This window comes from Coregonus clupeaformis, chromosome 20 (assembly GCF_020615455.1).
Source record: "Coregonus clupeaformis isolate EN_2021a chromosome 20, ASM2061545v1, whole genome shotgun sequence".
In the NCBI taxonomy this organism is placed as follows: Eukaryota; Metazoa; Chordata; class Actinopteri; order Salmoniformes; family Salmonidae; genus Coregonus; species Coregonus clupeaformis.
The window spans coordinates 51,459,711-51,485,706 of record NC_059211.1 but is presented as its reverse complement, the minus strand read 5'-3'; the positions used below and the strand labels follow the sequence as shown (position 1 = coordinate 51,485,706).

The window sequence follows — 25,996 nt, the reverse complement described above, 5'->3', positions numbered from 1 at the left end:
TAGGTGGACCTCTACCAGTTGTAGGCCTATTCATCGAATTTGAACCACACCACACCAATTGATTTGACAACCACCGTGTCATGTGACATTCCAAAAGAATGACAGAAAGGTTCTGAAAGTTCAGAAAATCTCCACAATACCTTCATTCACACAAGCCAGTCTACTGTCTAGAAGGCCTAAAAGGAAAGATTCACCCATTTTGAATGTTACTGTTTTTGTGCATCTCTGAGTGAAGTTCATTCTGAGCTATTCGCTGTTCAAGCAGGCAGAAATACAGCTGGTATGACGAGTTTTGCTTCATATGATATATTGGACCATTGGCTTTCATACTTTTCTAATTCTCTGCACTGCCTTTCAAATGAATAGAAGCTGCGCTTGCAAAGCCGCGTTGGTTGGGAATTTTGGGGAGGTGCGCATTCAAGCTGTGCGTTCCCCGCAGGCGGTTTTCTCAGAGCCGCGAAGCTATGTCACAATGCGACACCGGACTATCGTGTCTCTGCATCTGTGGACTCTGAATTACACTTTACACGTTGTCCCAACAGTCATTCATAAACATGCACAATCGCAAACACCTTTCTCATTCACAGTTCAAAAACTTGACTGGCTTCATTATTAAAATCCAACTGAAAGCGTTTTAGCAACATAAAATCTTGTAGACCATCTGCTCATATTTTACATTTTCTGACAAGCGAGCACTTAGTCATTTTCACACATTTATAGAATGTTTGGGAATGGCGTAGATTAATGCATTTGTGAAAATTCGATAGCAATATAGAGTAGGAACCAAAGCAGCCGTGCTTTTGGACAATTAATAAACACAGACCGTAGTCTACACAGACTACTTCATAGCCAATCATAGCTTCAGTAGGCCTATATGTGGTCCTCTTACTCACTGCAAGGTAGTGGGTTCGATCCCTCTTGTAAGTGCTTATAAAAGCGCTCATGCATATTATTATTATTATTATATGCAAACAAGCCATTTGCCACACAGGCCTGCCATCATTCACTTTGAACTGGACTGTGTGTTTACAGGCAGTAGCAACAGCGGAACTTTAGATCATTAAAAAGCATTCGCCAAAAGCCACAAAATACACCTGAATGGATTTCTCCAAATATATAAATACAACGAGAGTCCTCTTACATTTGGGAACTTTACAGCCCTATTGATCAAGCAACCATGAAAAGGTAGGCTCTCTCTCCCTCAGTTTCATATGTATATGGTCCTCTGTAGCTCAATTGGTAGAGCATTGCGCTTGTAACGCCAGGGTAGTGGGTTCGATCCCCGGGACCACCCATACGTAAAAATGTATGCACACATGACTGTAAGTCGCTTTGGATAAAAGCGTCTGCTAAATGGCATATTATTATATTATTATATCAACAACAAGATCAACAACTAATGTTAGCCAGAGAGAGATTAGCTAAGTGAGGGAACAGTAGATAAGCCCTCTCAAACTTTTCAGCTTGTAGTTGGCTGTCAAAATTGCACTGATAAACAAAGGCGAATTGTAACCTGCTTGCCCTTCGGCAGCTTGCCTGAGAGGCAGCAGGTAGCCTAGCGGTTAAGAGATTTGGGCCAGTATCTGAAACATTGCTGGTTCGAATCCCCGAGACGACTAGGTGAAAAATCTGTCGATGTGCCCTTGAGCAAGGCACTTAACCTTAATTACTCCTGTAAGTCGCTCTGGATAAGAGCGTCATTTAAATTACTTAAATGTAAATGCATGCTTGTCCCAACCAATCATTTATATTCACACTAGATTACTGACAGGGGGCGCTGTGTTGATGCCAGTGCCTCCATCTTGGCACTCCCCCACCATTGTAAAAAAATATTTAGGAAGCTATAGAAATGCATTTATAAATGTCTACATTGCCACATTCATTATATTACAGACACCTTAATGCATATGTTTAAATTATGTGAGCTAAACATGGAAAAATGAAAATCGAAAGAAAAAAAACATTCATTAAAGTACTTTTTAGAGATTACTAATGTTACTGTCCACACAAAAAACTTAAATATATGTAATTTCGCCTTAAAAAACATTTAATTGAAATACTGTAGAATTCCATTCATTCCTATGGAGGACTGCGCCTACTGGGGAGTGTCAATATGGCCGACCGGTTGCTTCAAAGCCTGTCAATGGCCAATACATAGCATCAGCAATCCAGGGTTTATGTACATCATTGGTCCGAACCTACGTTTTGACAACTGAATGGGAACTTGTCTGCCTGTCTGCCCATTTGATCGATGCCAAATACATTTCATTGACAACTAAGATATATGCCAACTGTGGATAACAGTCGTTCAAGTTCCGACCTGAATCTCTAGCTGTAGCTAGGGTGGAGAGTCGGCCACTCAACCACTCCTCCAATGACATCCTCCCAGCTGTTAACGTTATGCTCCATGTTTTTAGCTTGCAAAATAAATGGCTACATGAATAGATAAACTAGCTAGCCTATTAGCCACGTTATGACGACTTGTGTTCATTTCCCTTGCTATTTTGATTGTATTGACATTCCCAGCCTTCGTTGTCCAAAATATTGAGCAATTGAAACAGTTCACTCCGAATGGCTGGAGGAAGCAAACAATGTACCAGGCCAGCTGTAATTTACAACATCATAGCAACATTTGTTGGACTAACGAGAAATGTATTGGTGAATTACATTAATCATGCATTGAACTGCATCCATCTATTCTACCAACAATGCCTTACTCTACGTCTGTCATGGAATTTTGATTTGTTTCATATCTGCAAAGTAGTTAACATGCTGTCAGTTCCACTTTAAATGAGAAATCTGCATTTCAAACAATAACAAAGCGTGCACCAGGGCACTGTTTTGGTACACATCTGAGGGGATAGAGCTGGGGAAATCACATAGACAGAGCTATGTGGATGCCTGACCCTCCATGAGATCAAAATAATAGTTCCATGTTTGGATAGTGTTTAACAATTACATTGTTTACAAACAGGAGTAAACAAGGTTATATTTGGGGTTAAGACAGTTGAACTAAAATCATGAGGCATTTATGAGTTATAATCTTAAAGAATGAATGGGTAGGTAACAACACATCTGCCACACTGATCCTCAACACGGGGGCCCCTCAGGGGTGCGTGCTCAGTCCCCTCCTGTACTCTCTGTTCACCCATGACTGCATGGCCAGGCACGACTCCAACACCATCATTAAGTTTGCCGACGACACAACAGTGGTAGGCCTGATCACCGACAACGATGAGACAGCCTATAGGGAGGAGGTCAGAGATCTGGCCGTGTGGTGCCAGGACAACAACCTCTCCCTCAACGTGACCAAGACAAAGGAGATGATTGTGGACTACAGGAAAAAAAAGAGGACTGAGCATGCCCCCCATTCTCATCGACGGGGCTGTAGTGGAACAGGTTGAGAGCTTCAAGTTCCTTGGTGTCCACATCACCAACGAACTATCATGGTCCAAACACACCAAGACAGTCGTGAAGAGGGCACGACAAAGCCTATTCCCCCTCAGGAGACTAAAAAGATTTGGCATGGGTCCTCAGATCCTCAAAAAATTCTACAGCTGCACCATCGAGAGCATCCTGACTGGTTGCATCACCGCCTGGTATGGCAACTGCTTGGCCTCTGACCGCAAGGCACTACAGAGGGTAGTGCGTACGGCCCAGTACATCACTGGGGCCGATCTTCCTGCCATCCAGGACCTCTATACCAGGCGGTGTCAGAGGAAGGCCCTCAAAATTGTCAAAGACTCCAGTCACCCTAGTCATAGACTGTTCTCTCTGCTACCGCACGGCAAGCGGTACCGGAGTGCCAAGTCTAGGTCCAAAAGACTTCTCAACAGCTTCTACCCCCAAGCCATAAGACTCCTGAACAGCTAATCATGGCTACCCGGACTATTTGCACTGCCCCCCCACCCCATACTTTTTACGCTGCTGCTACTCTGTTAAGTATTTATGCATAGTCACTTTAACTCTACCCACATGTACATATTACCTCAACTACCTCAACTAGCCGGTGCCCCCGCACATTGACTATGCAACGGTACCCCCCCTGTATATATAGCCTCCCTACTGTCACTTTATTCTATTGTATATATAGCCTCCCTACTGTCACTTTATTTTTACTTCTGCTCTTTTTTTCTCAACACTTTTTTGTTGTTGTTTTATTCTTACTTTTTTGTTTAAAATAAATGCACTGTTGGTTAAGGGCTGTAAGTAAGCATTTCACTGTAATGTCTGCACCTGTTGTATTCGGCGCATGTGACCAATAAAATTTGATTTGATTTGATTTGATTTGATATCATTAATTAAAAATTCAAAAATTTGATGTAACAACTAGGACTACCTGTAACAACTACCTTGAAGCCATGGTCATTTTCTTCACCAGAGCAAAATGCATCATTCACAATTTGTCATCAGCGACCGTACGACAGACGATAATCATTCAAGGCACTTGGAGACGGCCTGCTGCGATGGATTTCTTCCCGCACTTAGGCAGGCCTACCATGATCTCAAAGTGGAGTCACAGCTTTTGAACTCTGCATGCCATCATCGATAAGCGGACATGGTCTAGATCTAATGTTGCAGTAGGCTAACAATAGCAATAGTCCTCTGCTGTGGCACATTTTAACAGCGGCCTCCTCCAGAAATTCAAATACCGTGTAACTGTGGCTGTTATATTCAGCGAGGACCGACAGACACATAAGGCAACATTGTATCTGATTTGTAGGCTACGGTTTCCATAAATAGATAGCCGAAAGCATCAGAGTACATCCTTTAGAACGCAGTCTTCCACGCAGACATGGCCCAATTCTAGTGACTACACATACTAATATTTATGTGTAGGCTATGATAGTCTACAATGCCATGCGTCAAATTCGATCCGACGAACGATTTCAAATGAGCTAACGTTATAAAATGACAATGGCAGAGTATGGGTAGCTAAATCCCCATTGCCCCAGTAGGATATGCCGCTAGCTTGCTGACCGATAGACCAGCCCAATTTTAGCGTTATTATCATTCACACGCATCACCACACAAGCTTAGCAAAAAATAATAATATCTTCCTTAGAAAAATATAAGCCATAGGGAAGAATGAACATTGGCTACTTACATTCTCTGTATCACGCTCATTCACAGTAGGCAATGGCGTTCTGGTCGACATTTTGTGTTCACAGGCCGCTAAGCACCGAGCTTGGCAGCCGCCGAGAACAGTGCGACGAGAGAAAATATTAATTTGACCTTTTTACACCACCGGCATTTCCAACCTGACCATCCAAACCGCAGTATTCCAAACTACAGCATATCTACCTCAAGGCCCGCTTGGAGCCAGCGCAGGGCTATCTATGCTGATAGATGCGCCCCCGGGTACGAGGCAAGCGAGTGTAGCGAACGGATAGGAGTTTGTATGAAGCAGAGAATCCAGCATTGATCCACCCTGATAGATACACTAGGAAAACGAACGCGAGATGGGGGAGTAGTAGTAGTAAAAGGAACACCCTACACAGGAGCGACCTTAGTTCTCCCTCCCAAAAGGCTAGGATTCATACAGGATAGCCTACGCGGGTACCACCAGTGTTCATGGAATATCTTTTATAGAATGCATGCAAGCAAAAAAAGTATATTCCTTCGCAACGCTATAAGAGGAAAGAACATGACACTAGCAACGCCAGGTGGCGAGAGAGGGATCACGCAACCTAGGTCAAAAGGTACGGATTTTTTTCATGATTTTTTTTTAGATGATGATGACGTCTTTGTGGTAGCAGTAGGAAGTTCTTCATTGTTCACATATGCCGCCAAGGATATGCCTGCATGTACGAACTGTTTTGTTTGGAAAGCATCAACATCATAATGATCATCATTCTTGGGTGGAAAATCATCTCGAGATTTAAAGAATGACCTTCCTAAACATTCGAAGTACCCTATTTGTAAGCATACCATAATTTCTAAGCAAATTGGTAATTGATTCCTGGTCAAAATGCCTCGACTTCGTATACATTCATAAAAAATACAAGGAAATTATCACCTTGTTTAGCAATAGCAGAACTGAAAAAATACTTAGAACTTTCGTCTATTATTGGCAGTCAAATACTAGTTAAATGTGCCAATGTTGCCATCTTGCGTTTCTATTTCGGAATTGCATTGATAAAGGAACTTGCCTTTATGCTGTACCATAACACCCCAGAGACTGAATCTATATGCTAGCATTCAGTTGTACAACTGACTAGGTATCCCCTTTCCGCCAATGTCATCATCCTATGGTATGCTACATTTCTGGTACCCCGTTTACATAGGCAAGTTATCGTTACTCATTGTTTTTCTATTATTTCATTTTTTTTCTCTGCATTGTGAAGGGCCTGTAAGTAAGCATTTCACTGTTAGTCTACACCTGTTGTTTAGGAAGCGTGACAAATAAGATTTGATTTGTGTAATTTCAAATCAAATCTCATTTTATTTGCCACATGCGCCGAATACAACAGGTGTAGACATTACCGTGAAATGTTTACTTACAGCCCTTAACCAACAACGCATTTATTTTTTAATAAAAAAGTAAAACAAAACAACAACAAAAAAGTGTTGTTGTCCGGGTAGCCATGATTAGCTGTTCAGGAGTCTTATGGCTTGGGAGTAGAAGCTGTTGAGAAGCCTTTTGAACCTAGACTTGGCGCTCAGGTACCGCTTGCCGTGTGGTAGCAGAGAGAACAGTCTATGACTAGGGTGGCTGGAGTCTTTGACAATTTTGAGGGCCTTCCTCAGACACCGCCTGGTATAGAGGTCCTGGATGGCAGGAAGCTTGGCACCAGTGATGTACTGGGCCGTACGCACTACCCTCTGTAGTGCCTTGCGGTCGGAGGCCGAGCAGTTGCCATACCAGGCGGTGATGCAACCAGTCAGGATGCTCTCGATGGTGCAGCTGTATAACTTTTTGAGGATCTGAGGACCCATGCCAAATCTTTTCAGTCTCCTGAGGGGGAATAGGCTTTGTCGTGCCCTCTTCACGACTGTCTTGGTGTGTTTGGATCGTGATAGTTTGTTGGTGATGTGGACACCAAGGAACTTGAAGCTCTCAACCTGTTCCACTACAGCCCCGTCGATGAGAATGGGGGCATGCTCAGTCCTCTTTTTTTTCCCTGTAGTCCACAATCATCTCCTTTGTCTTGGTCACGTTGAGGGAGAGGTTGTTATCCTGGCACCACACGGCCAGGTCTCTGACCTCCTCCCTATAGGCTGTCTCATCGTTGTCGGTGATCAGGCCTACCACTCGTGTCGTCTGCAAACCTAATGATGGTGTTGGAGTCGTGCCTGGCCATGCAGTCATGGGTGAACAGGGAGTACAGGAGGGGCCCCCGTGTTGAGGATCAGCGTGGCAGATGTGTTGTTACCTACCCTTACCACCTGGGGGCGGCCTGTCAGGAAGTCCAGGATCCAGTTGCAGAGGGAGGTGTTTAGTCCCAGGCTCCTTAGCTTAGTGATGAGCTTTGAGGGCTTAATTTGCAGGGTAATGAAATGCACTTACAGTTGTGCTCAAATATTTTGGCACCCTTGCACTTTACAATGGAGCAGAGTGTTCTGTTTTCTCTTTTCAAACCTGTTTGAATGGCAATTTTTTAACCTGTAGGGTACGGCTGGCACCTGCAACTTACCAATGGGTTTTAAGAAGGAGGCGAGGAGTATGCAATTGAGATTCTCACAATATATTTGAGCGCAACCTCCTTCTCAAACCCCATTAGAGGAGGTCAGAGGGGAGGGACCTCTGGCTTTCACCTCCAATGGGTTTTGAGAAGAGAGAGGACACGAGGAGTGTGCTATTGAAATTTTTCCTGAGATTCATTGAACTACATTGAAAGCTTGGCTCAGAGACCCATTTTCTCCACTTTTTAAATTTGTGAACTGGCACTTTGTGTAGATCCCCTGCACTAAATCTCTTTGCCAGAGACACAGAGGCAAATTCCAGATTTAGCCAGTAGGAGTCTCCAAATAACCATGTGGCTACATAAGCATAACCTGGGGTGAGTTCAGTGGTGTAATCATTAGTCCAAATCCTAGCAAACTGTTGCAAACGTAAAATGTTTTGCCACAGGGGCCTCCCGAGGCACTGCATCGCAGTTCTTGAGGTGTCACTACAGATCCGGGTTCGCTACCGGGCTGTGTCGCAGCCGGCCGTGACAATTGGCCCAGCGTCGTCCGGGTTAGGGGAGGGTTTGGCCAGCCGGGATGTCCTTATCCCATCGTGCTCTAGCGACTCCTTATGGCGGTCCGGGAGCTTGCAAGCTGACTTCGGTCGCCAGTTGTACAGTGTTTCCTCCGACACATTGGTGCAGCTGGCTTCCGGGTTAAGCGAGCAGTGTGTCAAGAAGCAGTGCGGCTTGGCAGGGTTGTGTTTCGGAGGACGCATGGCTCTCGACCTTCGCGTCTCCCAAGTCCATACGGGAGTTGCAGCGATGGGACAAGACTGTAACTACCAATTGGATATCACGAAATCGGGGAGAAAAAGGGGTAAAAAGTATTTAAAAAACACAAAAACATTTGCAACAAAAACGTTTAATTCCGTTTGGTTCCTAGTGAATACAGCCCAGTTCGGTTTAACGCAATGTACTGAATGATATGCTTCGCCAAAACAGTGCACAGCGTTCTTCAACATGCTTTGAGGTATGTTTGCTCCCGTTTGGTGGGTGTGGCCTGGCAGTGTGGCCAGGGGTGCATTTAGTTCAGTTCAGCGTTTGCTACGTTGCGTGACGGTTTGTACTGAACAACATGTTTCCCAAAACGGTCCACACTGTTCAACAGCCTTTAAGGCTGTTTTGTGATTTAATATTCATTTTTATATTTTTATTTGAAATTCAGTTAGTTTCATTTTGATAAAAACATTTCTATGTCATTTTTATATTATTTGGTTTCATCATTTATTTAATTAGGGAAAGAAAGTAGCCTATGCGTGGGACGCTAGGAGCCAATTACAGTTGAAGTCGGAAGTTTACATACACTTAGGTTGGAGTCATTCAAACTCGTTTTTCAACCACTCCACAAATTTCTTGTTAACAAACTATAGTTTTGGCAAGTCGGTTAGGATACATGACACAAGTAATTTTTCCAACAATTGTTTACAGACAGATTATTTCACAATTCTAGTGGGTCAGAAGTTTACATAAACTAAATTGACTGTGCCTTTTAAACAGCTTGGAAAATTCCAGAAAATTATGTCATGGCTTTAGAAGCTTCTGATAGGCTAATATACATCATTTGAGTCAATTGGAGGTGTACCTGTGGATGTATTTCAAGGCCTACCTTCAAACTCAGTGCCTCTATGCTTGACTTTATGGGAAAACCAAAAGAAATCAGCAAAGACCTCAGAAACAAAAATGGAAGACCTCCACAAGTCTGGTTCATCCTTGGGAGCAATTTTCAAACGCCTGAAGGTACCACGTTCATCTGTACAAACAATAGTATGCAAGTATAAACACCATGGCACCACGCAGCCGTCATACCGCTCAGGAAGGAGACGCGTTCTGTCTCCTAGAGATGAACGTACTTTGGTGCGAAAAGTGCAAATCAATCCCAGAACAACAGCAAAGGACCTTGTGAAGATGCTGGAGGAAACGGGTACAAAAGTATCTATATCCACAGTAAAACAAGTCCTATTTCGAAATAACCTGAAAGGCCGCTCAGCAAGGAAGAAGCCACTGCTCCAAAATCGGCATAAAAAAGCCAGACTACGGTTTGCAACTGCACATGGGGACAAAGACCGTACTTTTTGGAGGAATGTCCTCTGGTCTGATGAAACAAATAGAACTCTTTGGCCATAATGACCATCGTTATGTTTGGAGGAAAAAGGGGGTCGATTGCAAGCCGAAGAACACCATCCCAACCGTGAAGCACGGGGGTGGCAGTATCATGCTGTGGGGGTGCTTTGCTGCAGGAGGGACTGGTGCACTTCACAAAATAGATGGCATCATGAGGAAGGAAAATGATGTGGATATATTGAAGCAACATCTCAAGACATCAGTCAGGAAGTTAAAGCTTGGTCGCAAATGGGTCTTCCAAATGGACAATGACCCCAAGCATACTTCCAAAGTTGTGGCAAAATGGCTTAAGGACAACAAAGTCAAGTTATTGGAGTGGCCATCACAAAGCCCTGACCTCAATCCTATAGAACATTTGTGGGCAGAACTGAAAAAGCGTGTGCGAGCAAGGAGGCCTACAAACCTGACTCAGTTACACCAGCTCTGTCAGGAGGAATGGGCCAAAATTCACCCAACTTATTGTGGGAAGCTTGTGGAAGGCTACCCGAAACGTTTGACCCAAGTTAAACAATTTAAAGGCAATGCTACCAAATACTAATTGAGTGTATGTAAACTTCTTATCCACTGGGAATGTGATGAAATAAATAAAAGCTTAAATAAATCTCTTTACTATTATTCTGACATTTCACATTCTTAAAATAAAGTGGTGATCCTAACTGACCTAGGACAGGGAATCTTTACTAGGATGAAATGTCAGGAATTGTGAAAAACTGAGTTTAAATGTATTTGGCTAAGGTGTATGTAAACTTCCAACTTCAACTGTATGTGTTGTAGGCCTATAGTTTGTTTTTTTGGGATGTCACTTCTTGCCACTGAGGGGCAGTAATACATAAGGTGATGTGCCAGGACCATATACTTGGATAGACATAACATCTCTATATCTGTGACATGATGGTGTCTGTGAGAGCATGGGCAGCGCCATTGAGTCCATCTCCATCTTGAAATCGTCCATTTTCTTCTTCACCAGAAAAGTTAATTGACTAATCCCTCCTGATGACCCGGCTGTCATGACTCCACTGGGTCATGCCAACCGGGTCATCAGGAGGGATCAACCAATGAAGTTGGAAGTCCCGCCCAGTTGACTAAATAAAAATGGCGAAAGTCCTCAATGGCGCTGCCTATGCTAACACAGGCTTTTGGGCACTAGAGGACTCCATACAACTCCATTGCCAGGACATACCGTAGGTTTGGTTAGGTTTAAATTATAAATCAATCCTAATGTGACTTGGATTTAAATGATAAGTGCCTAGACTGATGCAAGAAATATGGTGGAAGGAAACTCTCTTTCCCATTTTACACCAATCCAATGTTTGGTTTTACTTTAGTAGTAGATGTAAGAAGAATCAAGTACCTTTACCTGACAAAAAGAGAGGAAAAAACGACAAATTAAGTGATGTCATATTTGACATGTTATGTTTTGTAATATTAAACATGTATCATTGACTAACCCCTTCAAACAGGGTTAGTAAAAACAGCCGTGTTTCTGTTCAACCATACAATATTTTCTGTTTTATCTTCAAGAAGAGGTGGTCGTTCAGTTTCTCAAGCCTGATGACAGTTGTCCACAGACAGAGAATATTCACTCCACGAACATTTGGGATGCAGGGGCAGAAACCAGATCCAGTGCCACAGGACACAGCTTTGGATAAACAGCCATCCTTGCCTGCCAGAACTGGAGATGTGACTCGTAAACATGCCCCCCTTTACATTTACGTCATTTAGCAGACGCTCTTATCCAGAGCGACTTACAGTTAGTGAGTGCACGTATTTCCGCAGCTCACAGGGCGCACTTAATGCCCTGCCAGGTTGACCCTCCAGCTGGACAGTTACCTCAGACACAATCTTCGATGCGAGAAAGCTATATTTCTGAAGCACTGTGGTTGAGATGCTTGCTGGATTCATTGTGCTGGCATCTTCCATGCGAAGCACTCACGCAGTGACTTCAGGAGGACCTGTGCCAACTGTTCTGCAACAGTAGTTGACTGCAAGTGTACCTCAAGATTGAGGAGGCACGGCACCACATCAGACAGCGACTGGCTGTCAGTTTGATGTTGGTCGTGTGAATTGCAAATGGGTCCAGAGACTTCACAAGCTGCTGTAGCTTGGCCCAGCCATGCTCCGTGCTCGCCATCTGATTTCTTCCCTGTTAGCTACTGATAGCTAGGGATAGTGATGCACAAGCTACGCCTATTTGAAACATCGGCATCTACTGGCAGCATTTACCCGCCAGATTCAGAATGTCGAAAACCACATGATAAAAAAAGGATAATTGAATGTTAATTTCTCTACCATAAGCCACCTCCAACGTCGTTTTAGAGAATTTGGCAGTACGTCCAACTGGCCTCACAACCGCTGACCATGTGTAACCACGCCAGCCCAGGACCTCCACATCTGGCTTCTTCACCTGCGGGATCGTCTGAGACCAGCCACCCGGACAGCTGATGAAACTGTGGGTTTGCACAACTGATGGTGGGGTTATGGTATGGGCAGGCATAAGCTACGGACAACCAACACAATTGCATTTTATTTATGGCAATTTGAATGGACAGAGATGCCATGACGAGATCCTGATGCCCATTGTCATGCCATTCATCTGCCGCCATCACCTCATGTTTCAGCATGATAATGCATGGCCCCATGTCGCAAGGATCTGTACACAATTCCTGGAAGCTGAAAATGTCCCAGTTCTTCCATGGCCTGCATACTCACCAGACATGTCACCCATTGAGCATGTTTGGGATGCTCTGGATTGACGCGTACGACAGCGTGTTCCAGTTCCCGCCAATATCCAGTGACTTTGCACAGCCATTATATAGGCACAGGCCACAATCAACTGCCTGATCAACTCTGTACGAAGGAGATGTGTCGCAAATGGTGGTCACACCAGATACTGACTGGTTTTCTGATCCAAGCCCCTACCTTTTTTTTATGGTACAGGATCTGTGACCAACAGATGCATATCTGTATTCCCAGTCATGTGAAATCCATAGATTAGGGCCTAATTTATTTAAAGTTGACAGATTTCCTTATATGAACTGTAACTCAGTAAAATCTTGAAATTGTTGCATGTTCAAATCAAATCAAATTTTATTTGCCACATGCGCCGAATACAACAGGTGTAGACTTTACAGTAAAATGCTTACTTACAAGCTCTTAACCAACAATGCAGTTTTAAGAAAAATATGTGTTAAGTAAAAAATAACAATTAAAGAGCAGCAGTAAAATAAAATAACAGGGGAGGCTATATACAGGGGGTACCGGTACCGAGTCAATGTGCGGGGGCACAGGTTAGTCGAGGTAATTGAGGTAATATGTACATGTGGGTAGAGTTAAAGTGACTGTGCATAGATAATAAACAGAGAGTAGCAGCAGCGTAAAGGGGGGGGTGGGGGGGGCGACAATGCAAATAGTCTGGGTAGCCATGATTAGCTGTTCAGGAGTCTTATGGCGTGGGGGTAGAAGCTGTTAAGAAGCCTTTTGGACCTAGACTTGGCGCTCCGGAACCGCTTGCCATGCGGTAGCAGAGAGAACAGTCTATGACTAGGGTGGCTGGAGTCTGACAATTTTTAGGGCCTTCCTCTGACACCGCCTGGTATAGAGGTCCTGGATGGCAGGAAGCTTGGCCCCAGTGAGGTACTGGGCCGTACGCCCTACCCTCTGTAGTGCCTTGCGGACGGAGGCCCAGCAGTTGCCATACCAGGCAGTGAGGCAACCAGTCAGGATGCTCTCGATGGTACAGCTGTAGAACTTTTTGAGGATCTGAGGACCCACGCCAAATCTTTTCAGTCTCCTGAGGGGGAATATGCTTTGTCGTGCCCTCTTCACGACTGTCTTGGTGTGCTTGGACCATGTTAGTTTGTTGGTGATGTGGACACCAAGGAACTTGACGCTCTCAATCTGTTCCACTACAGCCCCGTCGATGAGAATGGGGGCGTGCTCAGTCCCCTGTAGTCCACAATCATCTCCTTTGTCTTGATCACGTTGAGGGAGAGGTTGTTATCCTGGCATCACACGGCCAGGTCTCTGACCTCCTCCCTATAGGCTGTCTCATCGTTGTCGGTGATCAGTTTGGGACTCGAGGCGATTTTTACGCGCTGTGCTTCAGCACTCGGCGGTCCCGTTCTGTGAGCTTGTGTGGCTTACCACTTTGCGGCTGAGCCGTTGTTGCTCCTAGACTTTTCCACTTCACAATAACAGCACTTACAGTTGACCTGGGCAGCTCTAGCAGGCCAGTAATTTGACGAACTGACTTGTTGGAAAGGTGGCATCCTATGACGGTGCCACGTTGAAAGTCACTGAGCTCTTCAGTAAGGCCATTCTACGGCCAATGTTATACTATGGAGATTGCATGGCTGTGTGCTCGATTTTATACACCTGTCAGCAACGGGTGTGGCTGAAATAGCCGAATCCACTAATTTGAAGGGGTGTCCACATAGCATGTAGTGTATCAATAAGATACGAGCTGAAACGAGCCACCTACGATTCCCCACATGGCAGCTTCTTGTCATTGTTGCCAGCTATAAACAAATCACTTCTTCCAGCCACATTGATGCGCACGCATCCTTTTCGTGACGTTGTCAGCCTATACGATCCTTAAGAGATTTTGTCTGTCATAATGACCAACCGTCCTGCCCACCGGCACAATAAGTTGAAATGGAATTGTATTTAACTTACGGCTTCCCGCAGACTGTTTTTGTGCATCCCAATACAATTTGGGAGCAACGCTAGTGTATGTAAATACACCCGCGTTGCTAAAAGCAGCTAGGACTGCAACTGCTCTCTGCTGTGCTGGAGGATCCACACACTAGACTGGAGACGCTGAAGTAAATATGGGCTACAGCAGGGGTGGTTTTTTAATATGGTATTTCCTGCCCTCTGGAAGCTAGAACCATTGTGGAGAATTGTGCAACTCCGTAATGGTCAACAATTTTCCACGTTGTGGACCATTAGTGCGTCGGAACAAACCAAGGCTTATGAAATGTGAGTTCGGGCAGAACTACAAGAAGTTCAAACTTTGTTCTAATATAGCTGGGGGAAAACGGTTCATTTAATTAGCATAATCATTTTCACAGCATGGTTATATTATGTATAGTTACAGATAATAGGGACTACCTGTCTTAGGCCTAGCTATAACAAATGATATTAGCAATGATATTAGCAGTCTGATAGAGAAATCTCTGTCCCTCGGATGCCTGTCGGCTGACACTGTAGGACAGAGGAAACCAGGAGGATGAGCCAGGAAGCCTGGGAGCCGACATCTCCCGTTGAGCCTCAGAATCCCTTCGGGTTGTTATGTCAAGAGCAGCTATCGGGCCGCTGCTACTGGGAGGCAGAGTGGACTGGGGGAGAGAAACCCAGAGCCATATCAGTGGGGGTGATATCCAAACAGACTCAACCAGAAGGAGGAGTAAGGGAGGGAGTACATGGAGCAAAATGCAAAGCCTGGGGGATCAAGTCCTATCCTTCATCTTGAGATTTCTAACGCGGTTACTTCTTTGACCACGATAAGCAGAAATGGTGGAGCTGGCCTGCGCTCATCAGTCGAGATCAGTCTGGATTTAGGATTCACAGTACTTCATCCACCATCACTCTCTGCAAGTTGGACTGACCCTCAAAGACAAAAAAAACAATACAGACTTGCTGAGTTTGATGATACCTATATTAACTTTGGACAAAGCATGAATATCCTTGCAGAGGGTTATTTTTTGTTAAACTGTTGAGATAGATATATTTTTTAAGGTGTACTCTTTTACTCAAGCCAAACTCTACAAGTTACCAGTGAGATCTTATATTTGTTAATAATGCTGTACGCACAATATTTCCCATACGGCGTACAAACAGAAAAGGCACATTTACAACAACAAAAATATTTTATTGGACCAGCGCCATGTATATGCCATGGCTATTATGTGTTTTTTTTTTAAACATACTTAAAATAGAACCAATACACAAATTGCTACAGTTCAGATGAAAGATGGATTTTGTACATAAAAACAAAAAAAACTGCAATGTATAAAAATGTTCAAGTAAAAAAAGTAAATATTAAAACAATAGCAAGACAGCAATCTGATGCAAAGTCCTTCATTTGTCAGGCACTTACAATTTTTTTTTCAAAAATTCAGGAGAGAACCTTCATTCCATTTTTTGGGGGTTCAATAAATGACTTAAATGAATTATTCCACACATCATAAAATGCCTTGCACATAAACAAATGATATCAAAGAAGCTTAGGACCTTTCTATACATTAAAAACATACAAAACAGGACCTTGAAAATAAGTTAACAGGTCTCCGAAACAATCCTTCTAGAATACAAAAAGATATAGTTGTGATCAGTGCATGTATTAAGCATGTATACAAAGCACTATTCGACGAAGGTCTACAAAGAAAGGTTTCTCCCACTCTGATTGGAAAAGCTCAGGTTGCAATAGAATCAGACGATAGGATTGGATGATTGATAGGCAAATGGAGCAGTAACATTCAGACATCTTTGATAGGAGTACAAAACTGTTCATGGGTGGCCTTTGTAAAATAGCTAGCCTATAATGCTACAGCTTAGATGCTCAGTTACCTTAACTCCAAAATAGCATGTTGAAGCTAATTCATGGTCCATATACTGTCACGACTATACTTTACATCAACCAAAGATTTACCTTCAAGGCAAGGAAAACTAGTGTTGTGAGTGTTGATTCCGTCCACACTCCAGCTAAACTTCAAAGTAAAGTTCAATAATGCCACCGCTGGCCCTTTAACTTATTCTGATAATATCTAACAGGGTGAGACGCATTAGATTTTTACTCCTGAAGAGGTTGTACCTTAATGTCCACTTTGGCTCTGGGCAGAAAATGTCAATTTTGTCTTGTCCATTCGCAAACATGAGTAACAGAAAAGATCCAATTGGGGTGAAAACCGTGCCAACGTTAACTGCCATTAGTTTCTAGATGAAATGTTAAGACGCCATTCGACCTGCTAAGGCACAATTATAAGTCCTCATTGTAAAAAAGTGTCACTTTAATCCATAGAGACGTGAAGGAGAAGCTCATTGGATGTTGATCTCTTCTCTCATTTGGGACCAAAGTAAGAAATATGCATTCCTACAGACGCCAACAAGGCAGAGTAGGATAGTCCTGGAGTGCGAGACACACAAACTCAAAAGGCCAATACATGCATGCTCGCGCGCACACACACTCATATACACCAACACCTGTATACATCCTTCACATACACACTGATCCACAGGTTTGTGTGTGTATGGACTTAATCACGTCATCCTCACAAATGTAATCCCATTTGTACACAACCGCTCTCACACACAGACACACTCACACACTTGTCACCTCCCCCCCCGAAATTCCTAACACATTCATACCCTTACACACACACACACACACTGTGCACCTGGGCCGTGTGTTTACACCTTGCTCTCGGAGGGCAGTTCGCTGAGGGCAGAGACGATGTCGCTAAAGCAGGAGCGGTCCTTGGGGCTGGAGGCCCAGCAGCGCGTCATCAGCTTGTACACCCGGGAAGGACAGCCCTGGGGCAGGGGCAGCTTCCCCCGGCCCTCCCTCAGCTCTGGTAGAGGGGAAGACGTGAGAGAAAGACATACATGGGGTGAGAGCGAGCGAGATGCAGGGAAAGAGAGGTGAAAGGTGGAGGGATAGAGAAATAAAAACATGGAGGGAAAGAACGTGTGAAAGTTACGAGTGAAACTCTGAAATAGATGGGAACCAAAATAACATTTATACCTCACTATCCTCTCACTCATGACCACTACTCTGAAAGGACAGAACAGGAGAGCGCAATAAACCTTAAAAAGGGGAATTCCACCACTTTTGAACCTTATATTCGTCATCTCCAGCATTACCGCAATGTCAACATATGTGAAAACAGCAGGTTTCTATGCTTTCTACTCAAAAAGACAGAAGAAAAGGCTTTTTTGATGACATCATCCAGTGACATTGATGACATCATCCAGTGACATTGATGACATCATCTGGTGTGCATTGTGTGGTTTTAAACAACTACGGTTAGTAAAGTAACCATTAGGAGGATGACAAAATATGTGCCCTTGAAACAGTGGTCTTCTACCTACTTCTACCCCCATCTTGGATGAAGCACTTCCAAGAGCCAGTTCGACTGCCCTCACCTTCGAGGACCTTGTCGTGGTCGAGCGCAGCGTGCGGCAGCTCTCCCAGGCTAAACACCTCCCACATGAGCACGCCGAAGGACCACACGTCCGTCTTGGTGGAGTAGTCGTCCTCGAACACGGCCTCGCTGGGCAGCCAGCGCAGTGGGATCCACACTTGCCGGTAGTGATAGTACTCACTGGAGTGGAGGGAGGATACACAGGTTAGCACCAGGACTAAGGTAACCTCCACTTTGGGTGTTTGGTAGTCTGTCCATTGGGTGGCGCCACAGTTAATTTAGTCTGTCATAATTCATCACTATACATATCACAGGTCTCTTTAAATGGAGACTTACTTCGGGAAATCTAAATTATCGATACAATTATGCTGTGACTGGATTCATCGAAATTAATCAAAACCTTGAAAATGTGGTTTTCAACCGGAAGTGATCTTTCCTGGTTAAATCAAGATTGAATCAAACGTAATCTTACTCGTTGTAGACATCTTTGCTGAGCCCCAGTGCAGACACCTTGACCTGCCTCTTCGCGCTGATCAGACAGTTGCGGGTGGCTAGGTCCTTGTGGACGAAGCGCTGATTGGATAGATGCTCCATCCCCCGGGCAACCTGCAGACACACCCCCACCTGAGGGAGAGAGTGGGACATAGGGAGCATTAAATCACTGTGTGTGTTTTCAAGCATATGTGAGCCTTCAAGTGAGTGAGTTAGCGTGCGTGTGTTTAAGCATTTTAATGGCTTTTTTATTACATCTTATGGTTAATCTGTTTCTCCTTCTGAGTGGTCCAACAGGCACAGTGAAAGCCAGTGGCATGATGCAACAGGAGAGACTTACTGTAAGCACCAGCTACCAAATCCTGGCCTACTGCACTGAAGCCAAGACCTGTTTAAGATGCTAATGTCTGCCTTCTTTTGAATGTGTGCTTGAGTGTGTGTGTGTGTGTGTGTGTGTGTGTGTGTGTATAAACTGACCTTCTGCTTGGTGCTGAGGTGATGGGACTTGGGTTTCTCCTCCTTGTTCTTGGACATCTTGAGGTATTGCTTCAGGTCCCCCTAGGAACATATACACAGGTCTGGGGTCGATGCTAAATCATGGATGACTTAAAAAAAGGACACCCGCACACGTTTTTCACTGCACTGAGGTCAGTGTACGTAGCTCATATTTTAAATCGTTTGTATTTCATCAATGCATTTTATCTTAATACCCATTTATGTCAATGATGCAATTGACTGCCATGTAGGATACATAAATAAAGTGTGTGTGTGTAGGGAGTAGGGTGAAGTTAAGTTGCCCCTAGACACTGATCTTTGGTCAGTTTAGCATTTCCCCCACTAATGGCTAAGGTTAGGATTGGGAGCGGAAGCTGATCCTAGACCTGTACCTCGGGGAAACTTTACCCGGAGCGTAAGCAGGTAGCTCCCCCCTTACCATTTCAGCGTACTCCAGTATGAGGTAGTGGGGCTCGGCTTCCCTGCACATGCCCAGTAGGCGCGCCAGGTTGGGGTGGCCCAGCTTGCCGAACATCTCCACCTCGCGACGGAACTCCAGCTGTAGCGTCTCCTCCCGCGTCTGCAGACTCTTCACCAGCACCACTGTCTCCTCCTCATCCTCACCGTCTCCTCCTCCTGCCGACATGAGGCCCTTGGCTTTGGCCAGGAACACCTCGCCAAACTCGCCTTTCCCTGTGGAGGATAGGGGAATCAGTATCATTTTATATACCCTTTATTTATACAGGTAAGTCAACTAAGAACAAATTCATATTTACAATGACGACCTTTCCAAATTCTTATTTACAATGACGTTATGTGTTGCGCCGTACCCAGAGTGCTGATGGTGGTCAGGTTGGCGCGGGGGTAGTGCCCTTTGTCGTGGCTGCTATGGCGCTTGTTGTTGGCACTGCTGGCCGTGGTGCCCATGTTGGTCAGTGCCACCTCCTCCTGGATCTCAGCAGTGGCCTGTCCATTGGTCTGCACCGTGCCCCCTGTAGTGCCAGGACAAAATGGCATCCTTCAATACCGGTAACTAAACATGCGGATTGTTTGTACATACTCCACTTTACATATCGGTACCCATCACTAGTAATACATGTACATACAGTGCAACTACTATACATATTTGTAATGTTTTCAACAAAAGTTCAACTCAATTCGCCTCACACTAAAAGGAAAACCAGAAACGCTTGAATTTAACTGAATGGAATCGACTGTGAACGCTGACCGTTGAGGTGCTCTGTCTTGGTCTCCTCTCCCTCAGCGCCCCTTGTTGAGTCTATTGGGGTTGCTACTCAACTTTACTCAACCAAGTGAATCAAATCGACTGAACACTGACCGTTGAGGCGCTCAGTCTCAGTCTCCTCTCCTTCGGGGCCCTTGAGTCGCTTGGCGTTCCGTCTCTTCTTGCAGTAGAACATCAGGCCCAGGACGATGATGATGTAGGCCACGGCGGCGCCCACCGATAGGCCGATTGTCTGGATCATCTTATAGGGCGCCTTTTCGTCCTCCTCCAACGAGTGGTGCACAGGCTTCTCTGTAGGCACACAGACGCAGACGCACAAAAGAGTCAGGTAACGTGATGCGCTTCTCTATTGAATTAAAGTCTTCTACTGAAGTCTCTTTTGAATCACCATCTCAGCCTCAGATGTCAAGTGGACACCTCAAGACGGCGCCACTCAATTTCATCCTTTCTAAATGAGACATTGCAGTGCCGAAATGTGTTTCATTTGTCTTGACCCTGTTACCGTCGTTACACATTCAAGCACCAAAATAGGTATTTACAGTTTGGTGCTCGGTTTTATTTCCTCCACCTTTAGACAGCTGCAGCAGGCACACAAAGTTTCTCCAGAAACGTTACTTTTTTTCTTTTTCCCCTGGTGTCTTACCTACAACGTAGAGCTCTGCCGATGTGTGGCCGATATTGCAGCTGTTGCCAGCGATGCATGTGTAGCTTCCCGTATCCTCCACGCTCACGTCTTGGATGACCAGAGAACCGTTGGCCATCTTCTGAAACCTGGAGAGCAAACAGCAGAGGGGGGACAGGGGTGAGGCCGTGGCTGCATTCAGTTCCTTTCCCTCGTTTACTCCTATTCACGGTTGATCCAGTCCCATTTCACTCCCTACCCCTTCCCCTTGGCCTTAACCCTTCAATATCTGAGGGGTCTCGCGGTTTTAGCAGTGTGGTGGAGGAGCTTCCACCATATTGCATTTACCTTAGAGAACCGCAAACAATGAAGGGTTAGCCCTAAGGGAAGGTGTATGAAGGGAATTGGGACTGGCTGATAGCAATATGGCAAAGGCTAGATGGTTTCTTATCATGGTATGGAAGATGTCACTAGCAAAACGCACTATCCAAACATGCCATTTAGCACGGTGTTCAGAATGGAAAAACCCACATGAGAACCCAAATACTACAAAATGACTTTGGGCCTTAACAAAACAGACAGTTGTGGTTCTCTACCTGCTCTTGCGAGGCTCCAGGAACTTGTCTTTCTTCTTCCACTGGATAAAGGGCTGGGGGTCGCCGGTGGCCTGGCAGTGCAGAATGGCTGTGTGGCCCTGGTAAACAGTGGTGTGCTCCGGCTCCATATTAAATGTTATATACACTGGGAGAGAGAAAGAGAGGAGAAGGAAAGAACAAAATAGTGGAAGAGAAGTTGGTTTTAGTTGCGTTGGAGGCAGCTTTGGTGATGGCGGCATTAGCACAGTTGGTAAAATCATTGGTAAAAAAAATAGAGAAACATTATTGGTGTTTGTTTACGTTCTGCCATCTTAATTGTTTTTGTTTCTAAACCTAACGCTGGAACTTAATCAATTACTGTCACAGGTTGGCTGGAGCATTGTTAGATTAATTTGGATTTTAAGAATAATGACTAAAGAATTTCACCCCAAACACAGTATAAATGTTAAAATTATCATGTAGTGTCAACCCACTAACAGAGGGGGCGTTACTAACCATTCAAGGGGGAAGGCGGGAACTGTTTAAGAAAGCCACCTAAAGGTGGGAGGAGCATAGTGCCTTTGTTTGTCAAGGGGTATTAAAACAGTATGTTTGTGTTTTTGGCCCCAGAGCTCTCGCCATGAATAAAAATACAGATAAGACTTGGGAGTTGTGGACCTTGAATCATTGATGATTAAAACCAGAGCCTTACAACCTCTGGTAATGATTCAAGCTTAGGGTGAATTAGAGATAAAAATTCACATGACAGATATACATACACATTTTTCACAGGTAGAAATCAATCACTGGTTAAAAGTAGAGGACGACAACCGGAGGACCCTTGGTCTATGTGGTGTCTGGTTGTACAGGTGGAAGCTTTGTGGTGTGTCTGTGACCTGCATTGGTGTGGTTGGCATTAGTGCCACTAGTGTTAGTGGAGGGATACCTGCTACGGTGAGCTGCACGGAGGCTGTGATCTGGCCCTGCAGGCTGTTGGATGCCAGGCAGGTGTAGTTGCCCGCGTCGTCCCTCGTCACCTTTGCGAAGGTGAGTACGCCGCCGGTCTGGACTACATGCTCCGACAGCTCACTGCCATCTGTAGGGGGGGAATATTAGAGATTCAGATACACGTTTATTGTCCTACAAGTGGAGCACAGCTCACACATTACATACACAAAACCCATTTAGAAAACACAGCAGGAAACAAACAATGTAACAATTGAGAGAGATCAGTCCAATCTCAACCCCTAGCCCAGGCCTATTAAATTCCATTCCTGGAGGGCCGAATACTCTTCTGGATTTCATTCTAACCTTCGTGTGTCGGGGATTGTCGACCCTACCCCTAAACACATACATCTGAAATGGGTGTAAAAAATATGGCAGAAAATCTGACTATGCCAATAAGCTAGGCAGTTATTACCATATTGCTTACACCCCCGCTATCCTTTGAGATCTACTAGAAGTGTCTAGGTACAAGGGGTTAGGGGCTAAGAGTAGATTTTGGATTGGATTGAGCAACATAGGTCTCAGACACACACACGTACAAAGGCAGGCAAGGAGGTCCGCGAACACCCACCTGCTTTGGTCCACTGGATGGTGGGGGTCTCGCGGCCCTTGGCGGAGCACTGCACAGTGCTCTCCTTGTCCAACTCCAGACACTGGGAGGGCTGGGGGGTGGGGGTGAACTTCAGCTTCTCTGGACGAAGGAGACAACCGTGTTGGAGACGTTAGAGCACAGAGTAGCGGTGGAGTAGAGAGACACACACATGCAGACAAAGACACAAGCATACACATATCCAAGCATACACACACCAGGGTTTCCGCCGGACAAGTGACCAGGAAGACTTACATTTATCGGACATTTGATACATTTACCGGTCATCCATATGCATTGGCTGCATAACCCATTAGGTCTTCCACCCACGCAGCCAGCGCCATCAATACATGAGGGATATTGGCCAAAAGAGACATTTACATGTCCTTAAAAACAGCCTATATTAATTACAAAATACTATTCCTTGTCTTTCGATGTGCAGCATATGCAAAACTGAATTTCTTTATACTTGTCAGATAGGCTACTGTGTCTGCTATACAGATATAGGCGTTCAGCAGGGGACTAATTCGTTAATTTTCAATCAGAATATTTTTTATAAAGATAAGCATTATATTGTAAGATTATAGGAGTAACTCTGGTAGGCCTGAAACAGTCTTCCTCACCTCAAGTTCAACTGTCGAAGTCAGTTGGAGTGCCGGTGCGCACTGCCTTCATATCATAGGCCTGCAGTATAATGGCTACACCAAACCTTCACAAAAGCTTCTAAACTTTATTAGGGTAATATCAAAAGTAAGTAAAAGAAAATGGCTCAACAGAATGAAACAAAACCTGTGAACTGGTTTAAACATTCACAAAAGTTTTGAACAGGCTATATTCCAGCAATTACCAAGAAAGGCTAGTGCCTACCGTACCCAACAAATGACAGCAATAGGCTAATTATATTTATTTTACAACAGGCCTACTTAAAACACATCTTAAACTAAATACGGAGCACACAATTAAAAAGACAGATCGAAATTAATTTAGCCAACAAAAATGTCTCAACAGAATGAAAAAAAACACGTTTTACATATTTAAAGAACTGGTTTAGATTAATAAATAGGTCTACAATAACATATTATTATAAAAAATGTTTTTATAATAATGTTCCAAAATTGCATCCTACCTGAATAGCGAGTTGCATCCTGCATTTGGCCGCGCCAACATTCATCTCATCTTTGTCCACTACAATATTAGAACTTGTCCATTCCCCTTGTAGCAGGGATCCAGACTAACATTTTCCCAAGTTTTTCAGTTGGTGGCACCAGCCCATGATTTGGTCACACCCAAAAGGCTCACGGCATCACGCAAAAAGGAGTAGGCCTATCATCTTATAAAGTCATTCAGTGCTTTATTAAAACGTGTATTAGACTACTGAGATGGTATGGAAGTAATAAGTCGTTTCATCATCTTTTCATGTGATTCAAAATGCATTTTGGGTAGAAAATCATACTATTGTTATATTTGACTGTTAAAATAGGGATTCAGAGAAAAACTTTTTTTTTTGTTCAATATAGATGACTTTGCCTGCATCTTTATGTGCCCTAATATCATAGGCTAATTTATTTGGAGCCAATTCACCACCTGAGTAAGTGGAAACTCAAACACATTGGCTAGATCACTAGTTCTAAATTGAATACCCACTGCTAGTAGCCATGTATCAAGCTAACATAACATTTAATGTCCCCAAAAAACGTTGCAGTTGTAGCCTACCGCCCAATGAGGCCTATTCACTCGCAATGACCAATGCGCATTTCGCACGCTACAATCAGAACACTTTTCTTTCTCCTGGATAATTTTTTCAGTAGGGAAAGGAAAGCGTGGCTTGTTCGACACAGCAGCAGGCTCCAGCGAAACCGGTACAGGACCAGGTGGGTAGACACTTTCATAACAGGAATCATGAGGATAATGCACTTTACTTTGTTTCAGCCCCCTAGAAAATAGGACATTTTGAGTGAGGTGAATGAATGTGCAGCTCGCACCGATGCGACCAATAAATGTATTACTTGCACAGCCAAGTCAAAGGCCGGCAAAATGCGACTAAATGGTCGCAGTCTCGAGCCCGGTCTTTCCTTTTACTTCAATGAAAAAGGCCTCAATCGTCGTAATCAACAGTAGCCTAGGCCAAGGCTCCTCTCTCGCTCTCTTTCTCCTCAGCAGGGCAGCCTCCGACACTTTGGCCGGCTACAATTTTATTTATCGGCATTTCATTTATGTTCTCTCGCTCTAGCTCATACACACGCTCTCTCTCTCAAACACATGCTCACACACACACACACACACAGGAGCACACACACATCATGGCACTACCACATACCTGCATGCTGTCTTGCTCGCGTACAAACTCACACCTACGCATGTGCACGCACACACACACACTCACCAAGTACGAAGACCCTGGCCCGGCCCTCCACCCTCCCGGCTTCCGTCTGGCTCCGACACATGTACAAGTGGTTATCATACACCTCCACACTGTTGATCCTCAGGGTCCCGTTGGGGTACAGCTTAAAGCGAAAGTCCTACAGTCAAACGATAACAATAGGTTAATGGAAATGAAAGTTACAGATTGCACCTTTATGCATATTTACAGTTCTGGGCATTAAAAAGTTTAATCTGTATTGCAGCACAGTAAAAAAACATTGCCTTCAAAGTGAATGTAAATGCACAGTCAGGGGCATATTTGAGAAATATATTTCATTACATGGATTATTGTTAGATGATTCTTAATGAACTTGACCCTTGGCCCTTACGTGACACTGCGAGAGAATGTCACATTAACAATGTCCAGAACTGTATGTAAATATAAGTATATACACGGAGTGTACAAAACATGACATATTGCGTTGCACCCGTTTCCCTCAGAACAGTCTCAATTCATCGGGGCATTGACTACAAGGTGTCGAAAGCATTCCACTGGGATGCTGGCCCATGTTGACTCCAATGCCTTCCCACAGTTGTGTCAAATTGGCTGGATGTCCTTTTTAAATCTTTTGTCTTGCCCATTTACCCTCTGAATGGAACACATACACAATCT

At 44.4% G+C, this 25,996-nt stretch overlaps 2 protein-coding genes across 2 annotated transcripts in view; both read right to left on the bottom strand.

The window, feature by feature from the left end:
- Window positions 1–5,684, bottom strand: part of LOC121572366 (serine/threonine-protein kinase MARK1) — a 79,018-nt gene extending 73,334 nt beyond the window's left edge. Inside the window, 1 exon segment of the mRNA XM_045205552.1 lies at window positions 5,108–5,684. Coding sequence (XP_045061487.1) covers window positions 5,108–5,158 — 51 coding nt within the window. The 5' untranslated portion in view covers window positions 5,159–5,684.
- A 9,957-nt stretch (window positions 5,685–15,641) lies between these two features.
- On the bottom strand, window positions 15,642–25,799 carry LOC121564209 (inactive tyrosine-protein kinase 7-like). The gene is made up of 13 exons (XM_045205823.1): window positions 25,788–25,799; window positions 25,346–25,481; window positions 22,945–23,064; window positions 22,315–22,464; window positions 21,390–21,534; window positions 20,815–20,942; window positions 20,265–20,462; window positions 19,756–19,917; window positions 19,365–19,618; window positions 18,908–18,988; window positions 18,411–18,562; window positions 17,940–18,118; window positions 15,642–17,365 (listed from the first exon to the last, which is right to left on the bottom strand). The coding sequence occupies exons 1-13, from the start codon at window positions 25,797–25,799 to the stop codon at window positions 17,205–17,207; spliced, it is 1,878 nt and encodes a 625-aa protein (XP_045061758.1). The 3' UTR covers window positions 15,642–17,204.
- Between the last annotated feature and the right edge of the window lie 197 nt (window positions 25,800–25,996).